Source organism: Perca flavescens, chromosome 3 (assembly GCF_004354835.1).
Source record: "Perca flavescens isolate YP-PL-M2 chromosome 3, PFLA_1.0, whole genome shotgun sequence".
Classification (NCBI taxonomy): Eukaryota; Metazoa; Chordata; class Actinopteri; order Perciformes; family Percidae; genus Perca; species Perca flavescens.
In genome coordinates this window covers 25074836-25100666 of record NC_041333.1, presented here as the reverse complement: position 1 = coordinate 25100666, position 25831 = coordinate 25074836, and the positions used below count along the sequence as shown (strand labels likewise).

The 25831-nt window shown below is 40.7% G+C and overlaps 1 protein-coding gene across 1 annotated transcript in view; it reads left to right on the top strand.

Annotated features, from left to right (window-relative positions):
* The first annotated feature begins 809 nt into the window (after positions 1–809).
* Positions 810–25831, top strand: part of kirrel3b (kirre like nephrin family adhesion molecule 3b) — a 169166-nt gene continuing 144144 nt past the window's right edge. Inside the window, exon 1 of the mRNA XM_028574626.1 lies at positions 810–975. Within this exon, the coding sequence (XP_028430427.1) occupies positions 933–975 (43 nt within the window). The 5' untranslated portion in view covers positions 810–932. The remainder of the gene's footprint in view (positions 976–25831) is intronic.

The window sequence follows — 25831 nt, the reverse complement described above, 5'->3', positions numbered from 1 at the left end:
TTTAATTCCCCCTTGATAAAACAATTGGATACTAATGAATACTATAGCTTTGGTCTTGAATGCTAATGTGGTCTTCATCCATTCTCAGGGAAGGCGACTCACATTCTCCAAAAATGCGATGCCATCCATAGAATCCAAAAAGGCAGGGGGTCTTAACTGGAGGAGGGGATGTCTGTGTTATTTGTAGCTATAGAGGCCAAGTCGCTCCTATTCTTATTCTAATTGGAACTGCACCCTCTCTGTTTCTCCCATGGCAGCTCTCGTTCCCAGAGTGAGGACCCTAGTCTCACAGCCCACCCAGACTTAGAGAGAGAGAGAGAGAGAGAGAGAGAGAGAGAGAGAGAGAGAGAGAGAAATAGAGATGGAGGGAGGGAGGAGTCTAGTTGTGGAGCTCTATCCCCTGACTGTGTCTGCTATGTGAGTGGTGAAGCAAGAGAGAGAGAGCATGAGAGAGAAAGAGAAGGAGGGGGGGCCAAGTGAGGGTTGAAGAGACTGAGAATGGATGGGCACAGAGAAACCGTGCGAGCGAGAGAGAAAGAGTGTGTGTGTATGCTCAGAGTCAGGAGCGAAGACACAGAAAGTCTACAAGCTCACATCAACAAGAGAGCGTGCGAGGCAGAGCTGACCACGGGCAACTCTGAAGAGTGACACAGACGGGAAAGAGACACACAGAGAGACAGAGAAGAAGAGAAAAGAATCGGCAGAAGAAGAGAAGGACTGAAGACAGACTACCAGCCTTCCACTGGTTAAAGGACACACCACAGAAGGACTCTAGCATCCGCCCCCCCCGCCCAGCAACAGCAGCACAGAGGAGCACTGTCTCATCTCGTGCATCCGTGGTGCCTGCCAACTTCAATTCCACACTTGCCCACAATTCCACAATTCAATTCCACACTTACTTTCATAGGTTTTGCCCCCTCCACTCCTCAGTCATGATCCCTTGGGTCCTTCTGCTCCTGTGGATCTCCGGACATGGTAAGTTTTCCAGATTAAGTTGTTTATTCATCACATCTTGCGTGCTTGTGACTGCTGTGTGACTTGCTGGCTGGGAACGCTGTCTCTGAATACATCTTGCTGTGATGTCTGAGCTTGTCCTACTATTTGTGTGTTTAACTGCTGATAATATTTATGTCAGTTGCAAAAAGAGAAAGGAGGAAAAAGTCTTTGTGGCTGTCCTGGGGTTAAGAAACTGCACTTTTCTCCATTTGTCGTAGCCTTCAGACCAGACAAGTTAAATACTTCCTATGTGGGCTTTATATTCCTGTCAGACACATAGAAACACAAAAACAAAGCCCTCAAACCCTAGTTCAGTCAAGCGTTCACCCCTGAGTCACATTGTTTTGAACTGACAGCTTTTCCCATCGAGTCCTACGATCCTACGGGGGTCTGGACAAAAGAAAAGAGAGAAAAAAAGTTAACGGTGAAGTGCTTTAGAAGGCAGACTCATGAGTATAGCTTGGCAGCTCCAGCCCTTTGGACAGTATCTGCTGTTATTTTTATTCCTAGACCGTCTGTTTGTGGACAGAATGGGGATGGATTAGTTGTTTCCCCAGCTTGCCACCAGGTGGTTGTCTTTGGAAAACAAAAGAGGTGAATAAAGTACTCTACCTTTGTTGTGTCTGTGTGATATACGGACGCAAGCAGGGCTGAATCAGACAGTGGATGTTTGTCATCTCCTAGCGTCATGCCCGGCCCACAACAAGCGCCCTGGTTTACGCTCCGCAGGGTCAGGGTCAATGAGCCGCCACAACAACCACAACATCTTTTCAAAGTATGACCCCGTCACTTTGGACTACATTCTGAGGAGGGCATTATATGAATGTGTGTGTGTGTGTGTGTGTGTGTGTGTGTGTGTGTGTGTGTGTGTGTGTTAGTGGGTGTTAGTGTGTGTTAGTGTGCGTGTATATAGTTGTTTCCCAGAGGGACTTGTAACCTTTTGCACAGAAAAGGAAAAATCTCCAATTGACACGTTGTGTTAAAATTGATCGCTCAAAGTCGGTAACGCAACAGCACTGAATTCAGCTGTTCCACATGCTAATTTAAAGCCTATAATACACACAAAAAGAAGCAAAAAAACAATTTGCTGTGATCAACTTTCTGCTGGCTCATTTTTCATATAGAATATATAGAAACGGGGAGAAAATAATAATATCAAGACAGACCAATTTTAAACTGACTGGAGTGATGAAGCTTCTAATTCTCTCTCTGCCTCTCCTACGCTTTAACTGGTGTAGATCCCTTCTAGAGAGGGTGTCAGCTCTGCTGTCTGTTTTCTTTATGACTGTGTGTGACCTGGTGCAGTGACATGAGCTGTGTAAGTCGACCCAAAGATTGGACAGAGTCAAGGCAATGGAAGCTTTCTTTCTAGGTTGTGGCCTTCGTTACGGGGCAGTTATAGTACATCAGACTTGGCACTGTAGCTGTAGCTGTTCCCGGTGCTTGCTTTGCTGTATTCTCTCCCCGTGATTTCATTGTCAAGTCTGTCTGTACCATCTGTGCTAAACTGTGACGCATCAGTCATTAGTCTCTTCTCCTTGACTCCATTAAGCATCTGCTAAGTTTTGTATCCACAACTGATTTTTCCTCTTTTTTTTAAGATAATTTTTTGGGGCTTTTATTGCCTTTATAAAACAGATTAAGACAGGAAAGTGTGACAAAGAGGGGAAATGACATGAAGCAAAGGGCCGCAGGTCGGAACCCGCAGCCGCTTGCACGTTTGTAACATGAATAGCATCCAAGTTATATTAGATGTTAAACTGTAGAGGGGATTTGATTTATTGTCATGCAGCTCACTTTATTTTTGGACTTTTATTCACATACCATCACAGGCTTAATCCCAGTTCTAGGAACAACTAACATCATATCTGAGATAGTACCAGTTGGAATGGGATGGGATTGCTGTGCATTTCAGCACAGTTGGTTATTACAATAATATAGAATACTTCTTTCCCCGCCAGGTAAACAAGGGATAACAACATACCTTCTCTATGCATGCCTCTGGGGAGAAAAAAAGTGCTTCCCTATATCTTACTGTTGTTGTACAAATTACTGCTCTGTTTATGTGCCGAGCCGGTGTCAGCAGAAAGCTGCGGAAAACAATCTTGTTTTTATAAACCAAAGGACAGAGGGGAGCTGTGGCTATAACAGTCATATACTTAGACGTAGCTACCTTGCGAGAGAGCAAGAAAGAAAGAGAGCATTAAAAGAGAGAATGAGCAGGAGAAAATAATTAGTCTGTATGCAGAGGCACTGAGCACCTTTTTTTTTCATCTCAACTTTGAGCGATAAACGGTCCGGAGCAAAACAGAAAGGGACGTTAAGGAGAAGGAAAGCTGCTGCGAGATGCTCCTGACTGTGCTGTTACCGCATCTAGGGCTCCTTTTTTTCGCTGTCACCTGTCTTGCCAGTGACAGATGACACAACACAAGTCAGGAGGATCTGAGAGACAGTCTCCAGGAACACATTCACCTCAGGCCGAACTTGTCCAGGACCTCGTTCATCTCCTCACACCAGCTCCTCCCAAGTCCTCCTCCCATCCAATCCATACAGTGTCAATCGTCTCTCACATTCTTCACTTGACTCTTGATTTCACTTTTCACCTCACAGCGGCACATTTTTCTCTCTCTCTCTCTCTCTCTCTCTAACTCTAACTCTCTCAGTAACCGTCCCTCTCTCCGTCGGTTTTTTTATGAGATGCAGTGTGATTAAGAACCATAGCCTCTGTCGGGGAAAGGGTGAGATATGTAAGAGCTTGATGTCCCGATAGAGGAGGGGCAGTTTAAGAATAGTCTTGTACTGGATGTGCCAGGCTCTGAAGAAAATGTGCTAGCGATAAATCACACATTGTTAATGTTAAATGTATGCTCAGTCCCTCTGCTTCTCTTCCTCTGTGTCTCTCTTTTCTCTGTTTTTCTTTCTCTGAATGACACCTTGTGAAATTTATATGCAAGCCACTTGTTTGTTTTTTTTGGACCACTTTCTCAGGGAAATTAAATCTTGATGGGCTATTTTTGACTCAAGGTTTGCCCAATAGGGGCAGTGCTGCTGCACAGGAATGAAATTCCAATCTTCTTCAAAATCTCCTGCCCCTTCCCTCCCCCCAATCGCCTTCATTATTTCCCACCCCCTTAGATATTGTGTCAGAACCCCCCGATTTCCCCACCCAGCCAGCCTAAGCAGTTTCTTCGTCCTGGAAAGCATGTCTTAGCACCCCCGGCAACCCCTATTTCATTTACTGCTGTCTATTAACTACTGACTGATGACTAAATCCTCTTTTCATGGGCGGCAGACTTTTACATATTTTTCAACCAAAGTATAATTAAATGTCTTTCCAATGTCATGTCTGGATGTGTGGATTTTTTTATAGACGGAGAAATCATTCTCGCTTCTCCAAAGGGAAAGAAAAAAGAGAAAGAAATATAGCCCATTACGTTGCACAACACCACTCAAACATAAATACCAATTTTCAGCCTCATTATTATGAATAGTCATTTGTAAGTGAGACAGACTGCTGTCTTATGCACAGATTATGACACAATGAGGTAATTATTTGATTTATCCCCATTCGGAATGCTAAAACAAATTTTTCTTGGATTTTGTCATAAGCCTAGACATTCCAGCAGTCATTTTCAACAAAAATAACATGACTAACAGCTACAGAATACAAACTAAAAATTGTCTGTATTCTAATGGGAATCTGGTACCGGACAATTAATATGCCTGCTGGTAAGAAACACACAAAGGTGTCCTTGTCCGCTTTGTATGACTTACCCTCACCATACATGACAGTTGGTTTGAGTAATGCTAACGCTGTCTGGATTATGCCATGCAAACGCAGTGAATGACAGATGACGGCATCAGTTCATGATGGGCCCCAGTGGCATGCAGTTTGTTTTCTTGTTTGTGCTGCATGTCCCATCAAGGCTAGCCAGCTAAGTCACCTTAGCTGCTGTGACCCCTGCTCATTTCTGTGCCACGATAGATTAAGCCCCCTGTAATCCCTCTGAGCCGAGTGCCCTGTTGGATATTTATGGTAATAAGTAAACATATGAATAAATAATCTAAGAGGCTGCCGTTGGACAGCTGGAACTTGTAAGTCCCAATGTTTGGCAGTGGTTGTGGCATTAACAAGATATGCTATTTCCAAGAAAAATGTGTTTTGGCTAAGACTTATTTGGTTGATAAAACACTAGATAGATAAATAGATATATCAATAAATCAGTAAACACAGAGATAAAGATGAACATGTGTTTGTGTAAGAACACAACCTTCCAATGGTTTTAGTTAAAGGGAGTACTAAGATAAAAATGCAGAATTTAAGTAAGTATAGTATATCCAGTGACTGCAGTTTGGGTGAAAGCCTCATTTCAAGTCTTTCAGGATTCAGGTCAACCAGGGAAGGGAATATGATTAGTTTGAAGTGTTCTTGGAAAACCAGGCAACGATTTGCTTCCTCTCATGCAGTCAGTCAGCCAGTCAACAAAATCAAGCTGTTTACTGTTGGGCTTCATTATCCATCTAGAAGACTCTCTTCCTAGCCCCAACAGTTTTCTTTAGTACCAACCAATCAACCCTCAAGCCCCTCATCTCCTCTCTCTCTGAGACTTTGCTGCTGGATCTCATTCCTCGGGGATGAATTTATCCAGATTGGAGCACTCAGCAAAAGGGCATTATCCCGGATTACATGTCTGTTGGGCCGCAGTGTTAAGTAATTCAACCAGATGCTGTTGTGAACACTGGGTCACCTGTGAAGGCAGGGTTAGCAGCTGCACATCTTCATTCGTTATTGTCGTATCTCCATACATCTGATACTTTATACTTGGACAACAGGAAGAGAGATAGTTGGAAAATGTTTTCAAATAACTGTATGTAATAATGTTGTTAATATAGGGACGTCTGCGGAAGCCTTCTCTAACCCTAGTCAGGATTTTATTTGGTCACAGATTATGGAATGGATTAATGGCTTCTAAATTGCAGTTCAATGCACATGAAACAACAAACAAAGCAACTGAAGGCAGCTCCGCAGGGCTGTGTGTGTGTTCAGTTGTGGGGGTGCTATGAGTAGAGCAGCAATGGATCATACTGTGTTATTTTTCCTTGGAGAGGACCAAACATCAACGCAGCGGGGCTAAAAGAAAAATGTTATTGTTTTTTAGCTTGACTCTGTGTTTTTTCTGCTAATCCTGTCGCTACCTAGCCAAAGTTTTGATAGATATACATTTTTAATTCGCTACTAGGATCTGTGATTGCTTGTAGAACGCAAGTGCTCTACAAGGTGGGTTCAAACAGTGTTACAATACAAGTTTGTTCCTTTCTTGTCAAAACCCTGCTTTACAAATCAGAGGTATTAATAGAACTTCAAGAAATTCACACTAAGAAAATGTTTAACTTAAAGGCTCATAATATTGTTTTACTTTTTTTTTTACCCATTCCAGGGGTTATGCTGTATAGAAGCATTGAGCTTGGAAAAATATATTTGAAACACAAAAGTAGCTACATAAGCACAGAGTTTTGCTATTGTTAGATGTGTTTTTAGAAATACAGTGCACATTGTTTACTGTGTATGGGTGATGCCGCTGTGCTTGAGTCAACATCTGTCATGGAAACAGGTGAGCAAAACAAGAAAACAAGGTTATGCGGGTGGAAATATAAAAATGTGTGAACAAAAGGGGAAAAAACTAAAAGGGAAAATAAAAGCATCTGTTGTGTTTCTGCAAGTCACATGTTATCTTTTTGTTATGTTCTCTTCATTTTAAAAAAGATATTTATGTTCATCATAAATAGTCAACTGAGTACAACTGTGTTTAGTTTAGGCTAAAATCTAAGATAAAGCTAAGCGTTGTAATGTTTAAAATACATAAATATATAATATATTTCAGCTTGTTAATTTCAACTGGGCAGGTTAGGGTTATACATACATCACCACAACAGTAGTTGGTCAATGGCCTTTTCACTACATAGCAACAACAACAAGGTGCAATTAAATGCTCCATCATCTCTGCTGCAGTTTGTATGTGCAGATTGCAACTAAAAAATAAAGATTAAGTGGATGCAAAATGAGGTTTAGCTAATAATTACAATATTTAATTAAATTATCCAGCATGTTAGTCACACAGAATTGATTGAAAATATGCCTTATGCTTAAACTTGACACCAGGGTCAGCGCAGCTTTGAGTTTGAAGGTCAAGGTTTATTACCTGTGCATGATTAGCATTGTCGCTTGAGCTGAGTAGTATGCTGAATATATGTACACCCTACCTCATTTTGAGATACGGCCACTTACGCATCTCTTAAGAGGCTGATGCATGTTCAGTAATGTACATATAACCTACCAGAGAGCTTTTGTGACCTACAGAAACCTGTGTGCCATGCCGGCACACTAATTTGTATGTGAAAAACGTTCATGTATAAACTGACCGTCCAGGCCTGAAACTTCGTGTCCCATTTTTTGTTTATTTTTTTGTATGGTGCTATCTGTGCAGTAAATCACATGCAAGCATCGTTGCAGCACAGTTCTGCAACCTGTGACATGTTATGTGTCCCACAATAGCTCAAAACATTTGTGAGTAAACCAGCTAGCCAATGCATCGACATGATTGTGAAATGCTGTTAGGAAGGCGCCGAGAAGATGTATGTGGTGCTTCAGCACCGGAGGCACTTGAGGAATTGGGTTGCTGATCTGATAACAACTTCCTAGTGTTTGGTGGGAAGTTTCTGGGACAGCTCAATATTACACCTCGATGAACTCACCCATCTCTTCTCTATCCCGTTTTCTCCCCACCTCTTTCTCTGCTTCTCACTGTCCCAATGTCCCCATGCCAAAGATTCATAACAATGGACTCTTGGAAAAACGTTTTTCATTCTGCACACTTCATGTGCATTTTCTTTGTTTGTTCTGTGACGTGTGTGTGTGTGTGTGTGTGGTGTGCATTTGCTACTATGCCACGGCAATTACACCTGCAAGCCTTGAATGGCAATATAAATGCAAATCAGCCTTTTAACTTGTACAAGCAGAATCTGGGGAGGGAGAATCTTCTCACCTGTGGATGAATGCGGATGTGTCTCTGCCTGCCATTACAACTGCTGTGCATGTTTTGAAAACGTCAATGGCATTAGATATCATACACAGTACTTCATTTTGTCTGTTAGCAAACCTTGAGGCTGTTGAATGTGTCTGGACTCCAATATAATAAAGTACACTTTTAACAGTTGTTAAACAACATGGTGTTGGACAGACAAACGTACTGATGTGTCCCTGCCATTACCTCCCAACTTGTGTGCTTCCATTGCAGAGCATACTTTTAAAGTGTGCTCAGCAGTGCTCAATGGAAGGGCTCAATGACTTCTATTTAATAAACCAATAGGAAAACAGTTCTCTCTATGGTATCAGACACCAATGGTGAGAGGCATGGTTTTTTGAAAGGCTATTTGATCTGGCACTGATAACAAACAATGTTTTATTCAGGAAACATCAGACACTAACAGCAGAAACTTGCTCTTGATCCAAGGCAAAACTTTTGAAATCTGCGAAAGGGGAATTTGTAGCTTTGAGAATGAAACATGTCTAATGCTGCCACCCTCCCCCAACACTCCCATATACTATGTAGATGGGCATTTTTTTTTTTTTCTTCTTTCATCAGATGCCAAATGAGGTTTTGAGCCACCTGCCTGTCCCACTAAGACAATTAAGCAATTGGGAAGAAAGGGCCATTCACTAGTGAGAATTGCAATGTTCGCATAGGAGCCAGAAACTGCCCTGCATACCACCCCTCCCCCACAAAACACTTTTTCACCACAACTAATGTTGGCACTGTGCCAAATCCGTTACCATTTGTGTATTTGTTGAGGGAACGCAGGAGCATTTGACACCAGTCTTAGAAAATCTGTGACACAGGGGGCTTGGTTTGCATGTTGATAGAAAAGCCCTCTATTGGTCTCTAGACAAATTCAGCGTGAGGCCTGTGGCTCTGTGTCATTATAGTTGTTTACGAGGCAAAGCTTCATCTGGAACAGCCTTCACACAGAAAGTCATGCATTGAAAGAAACACACACATGCACACACATACATTCCATACCCTCAGTCACTTGCATTACCAAAGGGCAATCTGCCAGAGCACAATAAAATGATGAGAAACACAGGAGGATCTGAGCACTGAGGGCTGAACAGTAGAGGTAGATTATATAACATGCTATAAATTAAGGTTTTTATTGATCCTCAAACATTAATATATCCTTATATAACAAAATAGCTGTATTGATTGTAGGCTGGCATATCTGATGTTTCTTTAATATGGGACTGCTAGGATTCACTCTGCCTACTTTAATACAAAACCTATTTTTATACGCAATAATAATGTGGTGTCACAAGCAGGATCAGCAAAAGGCAATACCTAGATATATTTCACTACTGTGGGTCTTTGCCACACTGTACCTTTCAGTGCTTTATATCTTAAGCCCTTTCTTTATCAGCTGGGCTCCTCAAATGGATGCCACAAACCTGGTAAACAAAGTTAATTACGGTATAATTATTTTTTTAGAGGCCACTCCATTATTCACTTTGCTGATTTGGAGGTTGAAGAGCTCTTGTCGCACTCTCTGATTTTTATTTTATTTTATCAAGTGCAATTTAATATTGTGCAGGCTGGCCCAGGCACTGAAAAAAATGCTAATACACATTGGGGAGTTTAAATGATTTGCTATCCTTTCAAATCTGTTGGCAGGGCTTTCAATCTGGCTGGCGTCCTGGGGGAATTCACAGGGGTCATTGCTCAATCCCTGGGGGACATTAGTGCAAATCACAAAGGAGCACAGAAGTCATTTTAGTTTTCCACTTTCCTTTGGCCACTGCCCAATGCTAAATGGCAAAGGACTGGCTCGCAATACTGGGCAGAGCAACCCCCTTGCCTTCTTCTGTCTCTAACCTTTTAAACCGGAGTTAATCAAATCAAAATACCACAGTCCAGAGCCATTTGAGACAAACTGAAGACAAACAGTTGAGGAACCAGAATGCCTTGGGGTGAACCAAGGGCGAGCCCATCCATTACTTCCTGTGCAACCAAGAGCAAAGGGACACGGGAAAATGCCTGCGGTACATGATGATGAACTGACTCCACATCAGAGATTGGATTAGAGTGGCAAGAGAGAGAGCCCTAAAAGCCATGCACAGTTTATTGAAGCCTTATCTAAAGCGATAATGTTACTAGAGAAAGGCCTGTGTAATGGCCGATGAGTGGACAGCGCATCAGGCGAGATGGTGGATAGGCAGGTCCACCATGGTCAACTCATCTTCTTTTAAAAGCAGGAAGTAGGACCAGTGGATGGTTACGATAGAATGGACTGTCAATTGCTAGCACCCTGGTTACCCGGCAGTGTCATCATCACAGGTGCATCAAGTTTAGAGTGGCTCAGTGCTCAGGTTCACTGCAATTTAGGTCCCATTTCATCACTGATACCCATAAGGCATTTTGGGGGAAATGGTAGCAGTGTTACTGCTGGGATTTGTAGTCTCCCTGAAAGCACTGATCTCTGCAGTGGTTGGGTTTGTGATATTTGAAATATATGTCTATGCATATGACCATGCACTGTTTATATATATATATAATATCATTTTTCTTAGGGGAATGTGGAGTGTGATGGTCACTACTGATGCACAGAAGAGTGAGAAATAAGATGAAAATAGAAATTACATCTAAAGGTTTTTTTTGGAGTGGTTAGAGGGAAAGCAAAGTAGCATTTAGGTAAAAGTCTTGTTCTCATTTTTTCAGGATGACTAGAGGATTTTTTTCCATGCTGAAAGGCAATGCTATCTTATAGTAGATGGATGATGGTAATGACAACACAATCCCTTCCATGGTAAACAAATATTTCTAGCGCTTGGGAACTAAAGTGAGAGGAGAAGAAAGTACAACAAAGAAAGAAGAAAAATAAATTTTAAAAGGAAGAGCATTCTTGTCACAAATTAAAACATATCTGCGTCTTGCAGCCCTAATCCTTAATGCCAGTGTATTTGTTGTCTGAGTAGAGTATTTGTGCAAACAAGCACAAATGTGATTATTCCTCGCTTCGTGTATGCTAATTTTATTACTTCACATTGTTTGCGTATCTTACTCTAAACAGCTTTGGTTCACTTCTCAATGCTTTTTCAAAGGAACCCATGCTATTTGTTGTCGGCAAAATAGTCAAGTAACAAGAGATTTATATTATTATTTATTTTTATACCCCCATGTGATTTTTAGCTTATATTTGCCAATGTCAATGCCAGTGTTCCAATGCTGTGTGACACGGGCACAGCAGGACATTAAAAATGCAGAAGGGCATCTAAAGATGATCGTGGCAGCACACAGTGGGATGTTCAGGGGTTTTACCAATCCCTCCCCCCCCACATCACCTCCAGTGCATGGCCCCTAAATTTCCCCCAGGTTATAAGCGTGAATAATTAACAAGGCTTTCATTAAAAAATGCAATTTGCTCAGACCCAGAAACTCTAACACAGCCTCATTTAAATCATGGAGAAACTATCTCATAAATTTATGTTGGATCTCCTGCAGCCCAAAGACTCTCCTGCAGATGGATGCCCTCCGCATTGAGTGAAGAGTTAATGGCTTGTAGTCTACTGTCAGTCCTCATCTACAGGCTCTCTGTAATGCTTTGATATTCCTCTTTGCCTTGAGATGTGTAGAATCAGTTTAATGGATTAATTAGACAATATATGATACATTACATTAGCAAAACTGCACAACCACACTCATTTCTAACATAGTAAACAAAGACAGCTATAAGTAATATGTGTTGAAACCCTTTAGATTCATCATATACGAAGACATTTTTCAAATACAAAATTTAGTCATATGTCTGCTCTCTGGCATTAGCTTAAAGGACTATCCTTAAAAGTGAGCCTTGTGTGGGTCTAGGGATTGGTATTGTTGTTGTTTACTCCAATGCAGACCTCTTTTAGCTTCTTCTTCAGCTCTGATCCTTTTGATCATCACCTCCATATTGGATATAAAATGAGAATGAACAGCACTGCAATACAAGTGACTTTCAGAGTTCTGTGACTCTTTGAAGGCTGCCAAACAAGTGTCTTTCATCTTAAAAAACAGCAGTCGCTTTGTACAAAAGGAGAACAGGACAAACTGAGAAAGAAAGGCAGTATCCAGGGCTTGGAAATGAAATAGTGAACATTGTGGGGTCTCTTTGTGATCGCATTTCCTCCAAGGCCTCCTGTGAGGGAAATTACATGTACTTCATTCACCATTGATAGGCGGGAATCTGTCAAACATCCTAAACCTGAAAAAGGTTGAGAACAAAAAAAATAAAGGCTTTTGAGTAAGCCAAGTACTATTTGCTTTCTGTTAAGTCATGCTAATTCATTAATCATCATTAATGAGGTGACAAACCAAAAAATGTGTTGCATGCATGAATGGGCCTCAACTGGAATGACTCTCAGAGACATACTGATGGTATTGAAATCTGTCTCTAATTTTACTCATCCTCCTTTTTTTGCGACATTAGAAATGGCCTTCTTCTGTGTCAATATACAAGTGGTTATCACACTAATCCATCACATGCATCAGGTTGATTTGAACAACCAAGATACTGACCAGCAGAACAGGGAGTGAATTACAAAAGAAACAATTGGCGACAGTGAAAAAAGAGGCTTATACTCCCAGAATCTGTTATCCTTGAAATAATGATGGAACAGGAGCAGTAGTGTTCCCCCACTGAGACATGAACCAGATTTCAACCCACAGCTCCCTGGAGGTGAAGGCCGGCATCTCTCTTACAGGACATCTGTTCCCTGAACATGGCCACCAGGGGGTCCATGTTGCCACCTTAATTGTAATGTCTCCTTCTTCCCCCCTGTAAAAAAAACTAGGCCAGTTTTCCATAAAAGGGGAAGGGGGAGAGCCACTATTTGCTGGGCTGTGTCGGCATGCCACATAATTTAAGCTGACAGCTCTAATAAATTACAGCAACAGATCGCTGTGAACAAACAAAGCTTAATGGAAATAAAGTGAGAATTATCAGCCAAGAAATAAAAGAAAAAAAAAATTAGATTAGTGCAAAGAGGTTGGATGAAACAATGGCAGGCCTGCATAACACAAGCATTAAATGGCAAATTGCCACTTTGAGAGATAGGAAATGTTCCGTTCTCATCATTGCTTCTGATGAAAATGGAGAATAATGAAAGAATCATTGAGCAGACCTAACACATGTCCCTTATCTAAGTCCTCAAAATACCCTCCCTCCATTGCTTTTCTTCTCTCTCTCTCTCTCTCTCTCTCTCTCTCTCTCTCTCTCTCTCTCTCTCTCTCTCTCTCTTGTTTTGCCTTCCAGAAAAAACAAATGCTCTTTCTGCTCTGTAGGACCCTTGCTCCATCAATTCAGGCAGGCTAGAGAAAGCCTGGAAGCCTCTGTATGTCCTTAAAATGCTTAGGCATGGGGAAAAGGACAACAAGAGATGGCAGTAGGGTGAAATGGTATGTCAGGGGAAGCATTTGTCAGGTGCTATCACTATGAAAGCTGTCCATCTAGAGACCTCTGGAAGAAAGGCAGGTCCGAGAGACCACTCCAACTTTGTGACTTTGTGGTAGAAAACAAAATAAGCCAAATGCAGAAAAAAGTACAACTAGCTAAAATATAAAATGCAAAAGCACCCCAAAACGTGCAACAACCCCATCACAACATGAACTGTCAGGTGCACACTAAGTGTTGTTGGACTTAATTTGAATGAATGAAACAAAGTGAACGCATGGCCTCTGAGGAAAGACAGGGATCAGAGTCTGAGTCATATCCATTTGACAGAATTTAGGCAAAGCTTATTGAAGTGCTCAATGGGGAGTTTAATAACTTGGTACCATGAGTAGTAAAGATCAATCATGGAGGTTTTACTTTTGCCTTTGAGACTTTCTTTTTCCATCTGCCACTTACTGTATGTCATTCATTCCCTGATGTTTAAATTAGTTAAAACATTTTATAAGCCCTCCTTCAATGATATCTGGCTTTTTTTTTAAAAAAGAAAAAACTTTCTGTCCATGTTTATTTAATCAGATAGTGTGATTGCCTTTTGGGCTTTTCCAGAAAATAAAAAAAAAATGCTTTTTAGTTCTCAGATTAAGTGGAGTGGTTGAAGATGCCACAGGGGTGCTGTTGTGTTGCTGAATCCAATAGTGAAGCATCTGAGCCCTGCGGGGAGGTCCTTTACCACAGGCTGAAGTTTTCTCAAGCCCACTTTGTTAGCCAGAATGTATTGGACCTGAGCCAAAGTTAGCCGGCACCACGGACACAGAATCCCATTGCTTTTATAATGAGCTCTGAAAAAGAACTCAAGAGGTCAGACACCACGAGACTCCAATAAAAACTAATTGCGAATGTCACTCAATAACAATAAACCAATAAGCAGAACTGCTTCCCCTTTATACATGGGGGCTGTTTGTGTGAGCAGTTATAGTGGAACGAGAAGGGTATCTAAGGGAGAGGGGTGTAAGGCATAATACGAGTGCTTTGTGGATACTTTACGACCTGCTTTTTAGCTACATTTTGTGTATTTATGTCTTTGCATATTTCCGTGTTTGTGTGTGTCCCTGCCTGTACATGTGCGCGTCTATGCATGACTTGTGTATGACATGGACTCAATGGCGTTTGTGCACTTAGTCTGCGTGTGCATGCATGTTTGTGAGTGTAAAGAGACCACAGAGGGCCATCCAACAGAGAGCACTGCATTTCAAAAGGTGCCACAATGAGTTTGTCACAGAGAGCGTAAACTTGAGGAGAAAGGGACTGTGGAGAGAGAGAGACTTTCCCCAGGCACCCAGAGTCTGTCAGACTGATTAAGTCACACGGCTGGAGTGTGAGTTAGGAAACTGAACCAGAGCATGCTAGGGAAGCATGGTAGGACAGCAAATAAATAAAGAAAGAAATAGCAACATGTAAGTATTAACATGACTGCATGTCACATGTGCACTTTCTTATACCTGACCCTAGAGACTCATGCTGTGACACTGCACACCAGCCTGCATCCCATCATCCCACCCCACAGCTTCTTCACCCTCCGGCGACATAAAGCAGGTCAGGGGCATCTTGAAGTTCACGAAATGCAACATGACAGGACAACTCTAACATATGCCTGTATGACTGTGAAGCAAATAGATGACTGATGGCAGAGCACTGTGTTTTAAGGGGAAGGGAGAACATGCAGTATAACTCAGACTGACTGAATCTCTCTCTCCCAGACTTACTTACTTCTGCTTTTAGTTTCTTCTCAGACAAAAAAAAAAATGGGTCAGACGCTGCAAGTTTTGACTTAAGAACGTATGGATCCATACTCTTTTCTGAACTATAAACACATACAAAACACCAGACCACTCACAGGCCTGTCTCTGCTCCTGTATGTCATAAATGCAATGGACCTTGGAGCCCTCTAGAAAGAATGGCAGACTATCATGCAATGTGGCCTTATCATCCAATAGACTTAAAGATGAACTCTTGTTCTTTGTTCAGGGGACCCTGGCTGCTCTGAGCTGCACTACTTGGTCTCTATCTCTCTATCTGTCTCTCTGCGCCACACTAAGGAGCACTGCAGACTTGTTGGTATATAGCAGAAGGACAGCATCATTAACAATACTGAAGGCTACCCACATAGAAATCTATTGGCATAAAGTGCAAATGAGAGAAGAGATGGATAATCCCTTCCGGTAATGCCCTCAGTAAAGCCAGGTACATTGTTGATATTGCTCACTAGCTTGGAAATGTAAAAAAAGCCTGACGTCTCTACTTTGTCCGCCTACTACTGGCCACCCCCATACTGAAATTAACATCACTCGTCCTCTCCTCCACAGTCTCTACAGTCCCACTACTGTGCCAAAGCACAATCTATAGCACCTCTAGCATCAAATGCTAATTGCTCGGTATTCAAATAGAGAAAAGGACTCCCTGAATTAAGAGTCATTTAGCGAGACACACTGAGTTCAGTGCAGCACTGCAATGCCTACGAGCTAATATCTCGGCTGTCTTGCATAGAGCTCTGAAAGTGTTGTGTTGAGTGAAAACATGCTCTCTCCACATTAAAATGCAAATTCAAACCTGTGCTTTTCTTCCTGAGTAGTTGCTTGATTGCAGAACAAAACACACATTTAATAGGTTCAAAGTATTCTGGCAAACAAGAAAACCTTTGTGAGAAAATTTTGTCTGTTCCGGTCCCAAAATCAATGTGTAGTAAACTGTGCTTTGGTATTTGCAAAGATTTTAATTCGTCAGAACTTGATTTAGCTGTGTTACTTTCAAAGGGAATTGAAACAGATAGATTTCTCAGTATTGAGAAGAACTGCAGGAGGTGACCCCCCCCCACACACACACACACCCCATACTGGTGCAAACAATGGGGGCAGTGTGCGCCTTTGATCAAGGGCATGTCTATGTTGATGACAATGACACATCTTCAAGCTGTCCCAAGAGTGTTGTAACCCTACCTTCAAAGTGCACTTGTTTTTCCTTCCCAACATCCTCTTTCTTTGCTGCTTCCTTTACTGTGTTGACTGAATCTTTTATTTGTCGAAATCAGTCAGCAACACCAACAAAGCATTGCAGAGTTGAAACCGCTGATTAAAAGTTTTGACAACATTTTGGCCCAACATGCAGTGCGAAATATGAACAAATGAAGGAATTATGTATTAAATATTAATACACGTTTCTTAAAAAGTCCATTGTTTATCCCTAAAGTAATACTATAACTCCATTACTGTGATGTGGTCACTGAGTCTACGTAGTGATATTTTGAATATTTCACAGTATATGTCTGGGTGTGTTTTTAAAAGAAATGTGGGATCAGTGTGAGAGGCCAGTTCCTCTTTTTTCTCTATCCCCAATTTTTTTAAGGCCAGCTACTGACACTTTGTTGTGACCTCTGTGTGCACTGTATAAGCAAGACGGGCATAAAGAGCAATCCTCTATGACTGGGACCAACCCCAGTGCTGAGGCTAGGTCATGGTCTGGGCCACTGACATCAGCTGGGTCCCTCTTCCACTTGCAATACATACTTGGATAGCATTATACAACTGCAGGCAGCATGTAGGGGTCATAGTGACAGACACATGCAGACACGGGGGCCAGACAGGGTGCCCAGTGGTCCGCTGACCATTTTTTAATTCACAATGAAAATGAATTGATTCACACGGAATTATTGTTTGTATGTTAAATGTAAATAAGGTGCCAGAGTGCATAAAAAAACTCATCAAAACAGAGCTTGTATATAAAACAAAAAATGTGCCAGGGGAGAATCAAAGGTCCGGGCTATGCCCTGAATGTCCTCAAATCCTAGAAACGCTCCTGCGTACACCTGAACTCAGATAATTGGAAAATAAAGAATTTCAATGAAAAATTTGTTATGGGCCTTTTGATGTTTATTCATCTCATCTGATGCATTTTATTTATGTATGTATATTAACTGGCCCTTGGCCTCCTGTCATTTTGCAAAAGTGGCCCCCGGGCAAAGCAAGTTGAGTATCCCTGCTGTAGAGCAGCAATAGTCACTACATCGCAAAACACGATGACATTGGATGAATCCAACGACAATCTGATGACTGATCAACTGATGGTGGTTTTCCCCCTTTTTTTAACATGCTTGATATACAGGATTTGATGGACATTTGCCTGTTGGATTTTGCAGTCCATTAACTTGCAGTGTTGCAATCTTGGCCTAAGGTTGAAGAAAAGTCTAGTGGGACACTGTACCTTGCCAGTAGTTAAGGTACAGTGTGTTGCTTTGGAACAGACAGAACAACTGAACAAAAAAACAACAGAAGAAAAACGTTCCTATTCTTTGGCTGGGGCAGAAATGGTAGGTGTCAGCATCGGCATACCAAATATACAATGTCATCTGATCCCTGTGCCAGGTTGTAGTAGACTTATTAGGATCAGAAGTTGTTCCAATAAACAAGTCTGATTTCACCGATGACCATTACATACATGATGTATTTTTTTAGATACAAATATATCACTCAACAATTAAATGTAGCATGTTAAAATATGTTTTTTGAAAACCTTTGACAGGCGCTGTACTGTATATTTACATGTTAAGTCCCACTGTCAGATGGTCAATAAAACAATAAAACACAGCAGTATAATGAAAAGAATATGCCCACTGAGCCAGACACGGAGCCAGCTAGACTCCTTAATCAAGGCACCCCTTTTCTTTTGCTTCTTCTTGCAGAGTGCTCTGAACCTGCTGCGAAATTGAATTTTCCACCTCTGTGTGTTCGTGAACCAGCCAAGCACTGCATTGTCAGAGTACTCAATTAGCCCCCAAGGCGGAAGCCAAAATGTTTTCCAACAGCAAATGTATTCTTCACAGGGCAAGCTCTCATTAGCATAATGCTTCTATTCCTATAGCACAGAGTGCCTTCCCAAGGTTGAAAACAAAACCGGCAAAACAGCCTAAAGTTTTAATATCAGTGTCCCTCCATGCCATATCATATTATACTTAGGGGTAGTGTAGCCTCCAGTGAAGAGAAACGTTAACCTCTGCATAAAATATCTCATTAGCATTAGTAAATACCCTTCCTGGTGTGTAGCACCTTGCAGAGACATTCTGTAAGTGCCTGCATCCCTTCCTTTTCTTCACATCTTAATTTACATGATACAGAGAGCACTCCTCAGAGTCTTGTATAACTCATGAAAACAGATGTTGAAATGTACTTGTCCAATTTTCTCATTGGAAAAGCTAAGCATACAGAATAGAGGTCCTGTGATAAATCTAGAGAGCAAAAGTGATTCCAGCCTTTAAGACCTTATAATGCTTACTGAAAGTTGTTTGAACAAAATGAATCATGTTGTTTACTGAATGTGCTGACAATGAAACAGTTGGCTGAAGCATTAGAAACAATCAGCACTGACAAGTAGCTAAACATTTCTCTAGCAAAGTGACATTGAAGTCAAACAACTATATAAAAAAAAAAAACGAGACAATAGAAAAGAAAAATGTAAAGACAAAAGCAAGTCTCAACAACTGGAGACACTTTGTAGCAATGACAACTAGTCTTACTTGGAACCCATGCTCTCACTTTTGTTTGACTAAAGTTGCACTGTGGCAGCAATACAGTGGATGTAGCAAAGGTGGCCATATAGTCAGGGGGTGAAATCTTGGCTGCCAGTGCTCTATAGTGCCTGCTCACTCTCATTATTAAGGTGCCAGCGACTCCAAATTTAGAGCTCCTGTGTTTGTCACCTGCCCTGGGCCTTGTATATTAGCCCCAACCCACACACACACACACACACACATGACAGCTCCCATCAAACTGGGCATGGATATAAAATGGGATGTGGGTTTTTTGTTAATGGTTTGTGGTGGTGGCAGTCTCACTCACGCCACACACTAGTGTACATTTTGCCGACAGCCTTTCCTGCAGAGGTTCCTGTCACAAAGATCGGGTAAAGATCAAAAGTAAGACAAAGTGTCACTCTGCAAAAGCAGCTTAATGTAAGTGCGACTGCATGCAAGGCAAGGTGACGTGGGTAATGACGTTTCGTGTGATTTTGTGATCTTGTCCTCCTAGATCACTTTTTTAAATTGAACCTTATCTTTCACTGACAATTTCCCCATAATTCTTATTTCTTTAATTTATTTCAAGAAAATCTAATAATGAACCTTGATAATGACCCTCCCGTGGTTATAAAATGAAGCATCTGTTTTTTTGTTTTTTTCCATGCACATGTGATGGCTGATGGAATAATCTGATGTGTTTACCATGAAAAAGAAAACACTTAATTGTTGTTAATGAGTTACATTGATTCACTTCATAGTCCTGCAGCTATTCAATTTGAAGCTGAAGTCATTAGAGGGAAGAAAGGGTAAAAAAAAGAATGCCTTTTTCCTCAGTGGAAACCAGAGTTGCAAGAACATACCTTAACTCTGAGATGTTAAACATCAAGAATGAAAATGGAAAAACATTCCCATTGTCCAATCCATGTATGTATTCCTGAAGGCTAAAGTGTTGATTGGCTATGTTGTGTGTGCGTGTGTGTGTGTGTGTGTGTGTGTGTGTGTGTGTGTGTGTGTGTGTGTGTGTGTGTGTGTGTGTGTGTGTGTGTGTGTGTGTGTGTGTGTGTGTGTGCGCTTGCGTGCATGTGTGCGTGTGTTTTTCATAGTGGGCATTTGTTATCGCTGTAAAGCTTCTGAGTTAACCTTCCTCAGGCTTTTAATGGAGCACTCAGATTACTGTGCCCTCTATAAGGGAAAGACAGCACCAGGATTAACCTTGTTTTAAATGTGCCGTTTGAGAAAGATTGGTTGACCTCACTGTGACCAAGGCTTTGGACAAACCATCGCACTTGATAGAAACTGGCTGTTAATGGACTTCACAGTGCCAAGAAACACCCTGATGACATATGCTCATGTTTGAGATTAATATCGTTTGCCTTCCAACACTCACTACTTGCTATAGCTTCAAATTAATTTCCTTCTTTGGCAAGTCGTTTTGGCCCCTGTCCCTTGGCAGACCTTCTTTGAAGCCGATTTTTTTTTTTCTCAGAATGACTATGATCTAATTTTGTGATTTGCTCTGATCTCACCTGCCTTAGCCAGGAACAGTCTAAATCTCTATAGCCGGGAGTCAACATGTTCTACACCACTTGTATCAAGGCTCTATTCTATTTTGAAATTTTATGGGTAGAGGTATACAGGCCCAACAAGGCAAGTAAACTTAATCAAGAGGCTTGCTTGTCAAATGTTTCATTATTTTGGCAAAAAGTATGACGTTTAGACCAAAGATCAGGAGAGAAACAGAGGCACTGCAGAAATAGGGGAAGAGGTACCTTTAATCATCCCCATTAGCAGAGTCCATTGCCTGGGATTGGGGCAGTTGGATTCTGTCTGAGATGAGCTGCACTTCCTGAGAAAATGAAACAGGATGATGGAGATCAGTGACAATACCGGCTGGATAATCCTACCCAAATCACAGCAATCTGCTCTCAATCTCCACCCCGATAAACACGCACTATCGTCAATCCCTCCCCACCAAATCCCTAAATCCTGACAATCTGTAGCACTCAGTTTAGGACCTCTGTTAATCCACCTAGCAAGCTCACATTACTGGACAGGAAGGTACAAGATCCCCTGGACCCTTCGTCCCTCTTGAAACCAAATTTGGCCTTTTATGTACTATTTTTATACTCTGCATAACCGATCCACTGCTATTTGATGGCCTCATCCTGAAAGCAAGCAGGTGTGAGGACATTTTTATGTGGTCATATCTACACGTATATATGATGTTGAAGAAAGAAAAAAAAATGCAGAGTTTGTTTTAGTCTTGAGCATCTATTTATTGAACGACAACTGGAATATCAATTTAAATACCAGCATAGGGTGGAAATGCAAAACAAGAGGATTTACTGATTACGACGAGATGCCTTGACAGCATGCCTGATGTGGGTGGAATATGTTAGGTTTATGAAAAGATGTGTTTTTGGATGGCATGATTCAAATACATATTGCCCCCAGAGTGAAGAGAATGTGCTTTATTGCTAAAACATAATCTTCTTTTTTTTAACCAGTAACAGATAAAGTGCAACCAACAATGTAGCACCAAAGAGTGAATTTGTTGCTTGTGTGCTACTGGAATAAAGGGTCCCAGTCTTGTGGCTAAAGGGCAATTCCAGGGACCTGAAATACCAATTGGCTCACTGCTGAGTTTAATAGGATGAGAAATTTTGATAAATGAAATGTACCTTGACTCTTCCTGATTAATTCACTTGGCTGTTAACCTCAACTCCAGCACCAATTATTGCATGGAATCCCACTGTTTGTTATTGGTGTGACCGCCAGAGTGGTCAGAAACCAATATTTTTCTCTTGGGCATTGATACAGAAAGTGTTAAAAAGCAAACAATAACAGTCAGAAACAGGTGTATTGCCAACATATGTTTTCACTTGCTAGGAATTTGCCTTGGTTTATTTGGTGCATACAATAAACATATTAAAAGGGAATGAACAATAAAGCAAGAACTGCTATAGTCAAGAACACAATTTACTCAAAACCCCTAAAAATATTGTAGAAGAATGAAGCAGTTTCTCCTTGACACCTGGTTCATATTCTCATGTATTAACAAGAAGAATGCTTTTCATTAATGCTTCTGCTGCTATCTCTTTTAGTTTTACATTTGTACAGCATTTATTCCCCTATCTCAATATATCTTCCATCAAAGGAACATTGAGGAACACGGAGAAGGAGTTCTTAATACTGTACTTTAAGAATGGGAGGGATAATCTTTTTGCTATGCCATAACCACCAAAAGTCAATCTTTTTGTGTACGGGTCCTAGATAATCTTTTTTGCTTCCTGATGTGTAGTGCTTGTTGTATTGTCCAGATTTGACAGTTATTTTGAAAAGTTACAGGTTTTCTTATGACTATATGTGAATTTGTCAACAATTTTGACTCCAAATGAGGGTCATTATCTTGCTACAGCTTTTAAATGTATCACAGTTCATTTAAATAGTATCTGATTTCAAAACCCAACTGTTAAATAGTTAATTTCAATCCATTATACAGTCCTTCCAGAAAAATGCCAATGGAGTTTTTTTGTGATTGTTGCGGGCAAAAATCCTTGATTATGCAGCATGCTTTCTTAGAAAATGCGATGGAATATGCAGGATATTTATGCAATTTTATGCAATGAAATTGCGGGAACTTGCAAAAATTGCGGAACTTGCAAAAACTGCGGTTTCATGAAAAAGAGAAAAAAAAGTGATTCCACCAACACCCTGCTTTTCAATGACGTTCACGTCGTGTAATTCTGTCACTTCATAACGTTCCCATGGCAACAGGGGAAAATGGCTGCTCTTGTGTGAAGTAAACGCAACACTTTTCAATTTTATGTTAAGATGTATGTGACTTTTTTGCAACAAAAATGCAGGGATTATGAAATCAATTTATGCGGTGAAAGTGCGGCGTATTTGAAAAAATTTGGCTGATTATGCATTGAATTATGCGATCGCATAATCATGTTTTTCTGGAGGGACTGATTATAGATTTAACATAGATACATTACACATGTTTTAGTTTTATCATAATGTAATGGCCATCCACCATAAAATAATTGGTGACCTCTAAAAATCCCTCCCAGTTTTAAACTGTGAAGTTGATTTACCGAGTGTTTGATCTGCATCAACAACTTCATTATCTCTCCTTGGGGTTCTATATTTCATTTACACAGACACACAGTTGTGCACAGCTTCATTTGATTTATTGCCTTGTTTCTTCATCTTAACTTCAAATACGCACTGCTAAGCTCAAGGGCTGACTGTAAACCTAACAGAGATAGACGGGTTAACGTCCTTGCTGAAAGAAGGGACTGACCGTCTTGTTGAGGGGAGCTTATATTCTTCACATCTTCTTTTGAGGCAGTGGAGTCTCAAAGGAACTGGCAAACACCTCTGGTTTCATTTCCAACAAAAGTACTCTAAGAGCATTGAACTTAAGTAGGATTAGACTGAACAATACAGTCACATTTGTTTATGCAAGTCCTGGAGAAAGTGTGCCTGAGTAACTAACTAGAGCTGTCCTTGCTAAAGAAATTCTAAGTTCGCTAATCGTGACAGGAACGCTTCTTTTAACAGAGTAGTTGATGTATTATAATGTGTACCTCTAGAATCAATCCCGCAAACAAGAACACAGTCATCAAGAGTGCTAGAGAGAGAAATATAGAGTTTTTTTTTTATTTTTTATTTATTATTTTATTATTGAGTTTTTGTCATTGACCAAGGGCCCTGATCAACAAAGATTGGGCAACCCTAGAAGTGACATTTCAAGATACTCTGTACTAAGCATCAGTAGTGGCAGGGATGAGTGAGTAATAACTCAGAATCCCCTTTAATGTGAGACTGCCCTAAGACAAGGCTTTTTCACAATATGTATAAACAGTCTGTCTTGTCAAGTTGCAGTCTGTTACTTATTTGAAAATCTTTAACGCTGCCATTTAAGAAAAAACATCCCCATCATCCTTTTGGATTCCCCAACTCTATCTTGTTTCCTTCACAGCTATGAGTTTGGCAGTGCTAACCTGAGATGACAACCCAAGTTACTTGATATCTTTTGTCAGTTTGTCCCAGCATGTTAGATTTGCTTTTGATCATTCAATGTGCATTTTTCAGTAAAAAGTCTGTCTTAAAGTGTACCCCAAAACACTGCAGCATCTGCTTCATATTTAAACAAACATCAGCTGGCAACAGCTGTGGCGGATTAGCTCTTGAAACACCCTAAATGCTCTATAACTATTTGAGAAAATGACCGCACATGTCATATTTCATCTAACTAATGAATAGAGAGGACATGAACAAGCAGATATTTCAACAGTAAGTTATAAAGGATTTACTAGTTATTGCAAGCTTTAGTTATATATGTTTATGCAGCTTGAGGATTGACTTGAGTATGCTTATAGAGAAGATATGGAACTAAAAAGCCTGGACTTAACTGTGTGGACACCAAATCTTCACTGTGAGTTAAGAGTACTTAGTATAAGTTGCTATGGCAATAGGCGAAGCAGGCATGTTTGGGGAATTCAATGCAGGGCACAATATGGATGACTAATATGTGCTGTGCTCAACTAGCTTTATAGATGCATCTTTAAGCAAGATTGAGCCTCCTTCCATTTAGCACAAGCTGTATTAGACGGATGCATATACACAGCCCTTTGATGGTACTCGGGGAATGTTGCATGGAACACACTTGAAACACACTTTTGACAGCAGAACTATCTCATTCTGTTGTTTAAAGTTTGAGCTCATTGTTTTAATTCAATGTCATTGGAATTTTCTGTGAAAAGAATGTGTGTTTTTTTAAAAGGAGCAGATTATTTTAAACTAATTTTGTGCTGCAGGTTTAATATTTAAGTTAATTGATTTAATATTGTTCTTCTTAGATGTGGACTATTGTGGACCTTATACAAAATTAATACTGATTAATTCCACCATTTTTTTAAAAATAAAAACAAAAAAGATCAGCCTTTTTTATAGTCAATAGACATACAGATATAATTCTTGCTTAAAACTGGAGCGAAGGCTAAAGCTGCATTTGATCGCATTTTCATCTAAATGAAAAACAGAAACATTTCATTTTCTTGTCATGTTCTTCAGCAGACAAGCCAGCAAATTTCTAATATATGCTCCAAGATGCAGAGTACAAAAAACATGTGTTTACTAAATTGACTTTCATATTTACTGTGCTAAGTAACATGCCTTACAGGATAGTTACTAAGACAAGGTGAACATTTGAAGAAGCGGAACACTAACGACTGTTCTTCTGTGGAGATTATCTACAGCCAGCCCAAGAGCCATTTATTGAAGTGACTTTATCATTACCAGGCACAGAGTATGGATCTACAGAGCGAAATGGAATAGCTTGGAAACTAATGGCACTTGACAGATACTGGCGTGAGATAGCATGCTTATCTTTGTATTATGTGAAAAGAAGGCATTTTCCCTGATCACAGTGTGTGCTGGGTGGGGGAAGTTGAGGTGGGTGGTTGTGCGGGGGTGGTAAGGAGAAAGATATACCATAATGGAACAACCCGATTTGTCACTTTCCAACCAGTAATTTGTAATGGTTGGTTAAATGTTACCTCCTATCTGTTGCCATGCGAGGGCACATGAAACGTAACAAAAAAGTGCGTTTTTGATCAGAAAATTGCAACAAATCGACTTTGTTACATTTCTCTTTCTTTTTTGCCACATCTTCACTTGAAAGCAATCATAGCACCACTATGGCACTCCCCAGAGCAATAGATTTGTCTTTGTAATACTGTGGTGTGAACATGCCACAATACCTTTAAAAAATGGACAAAAACA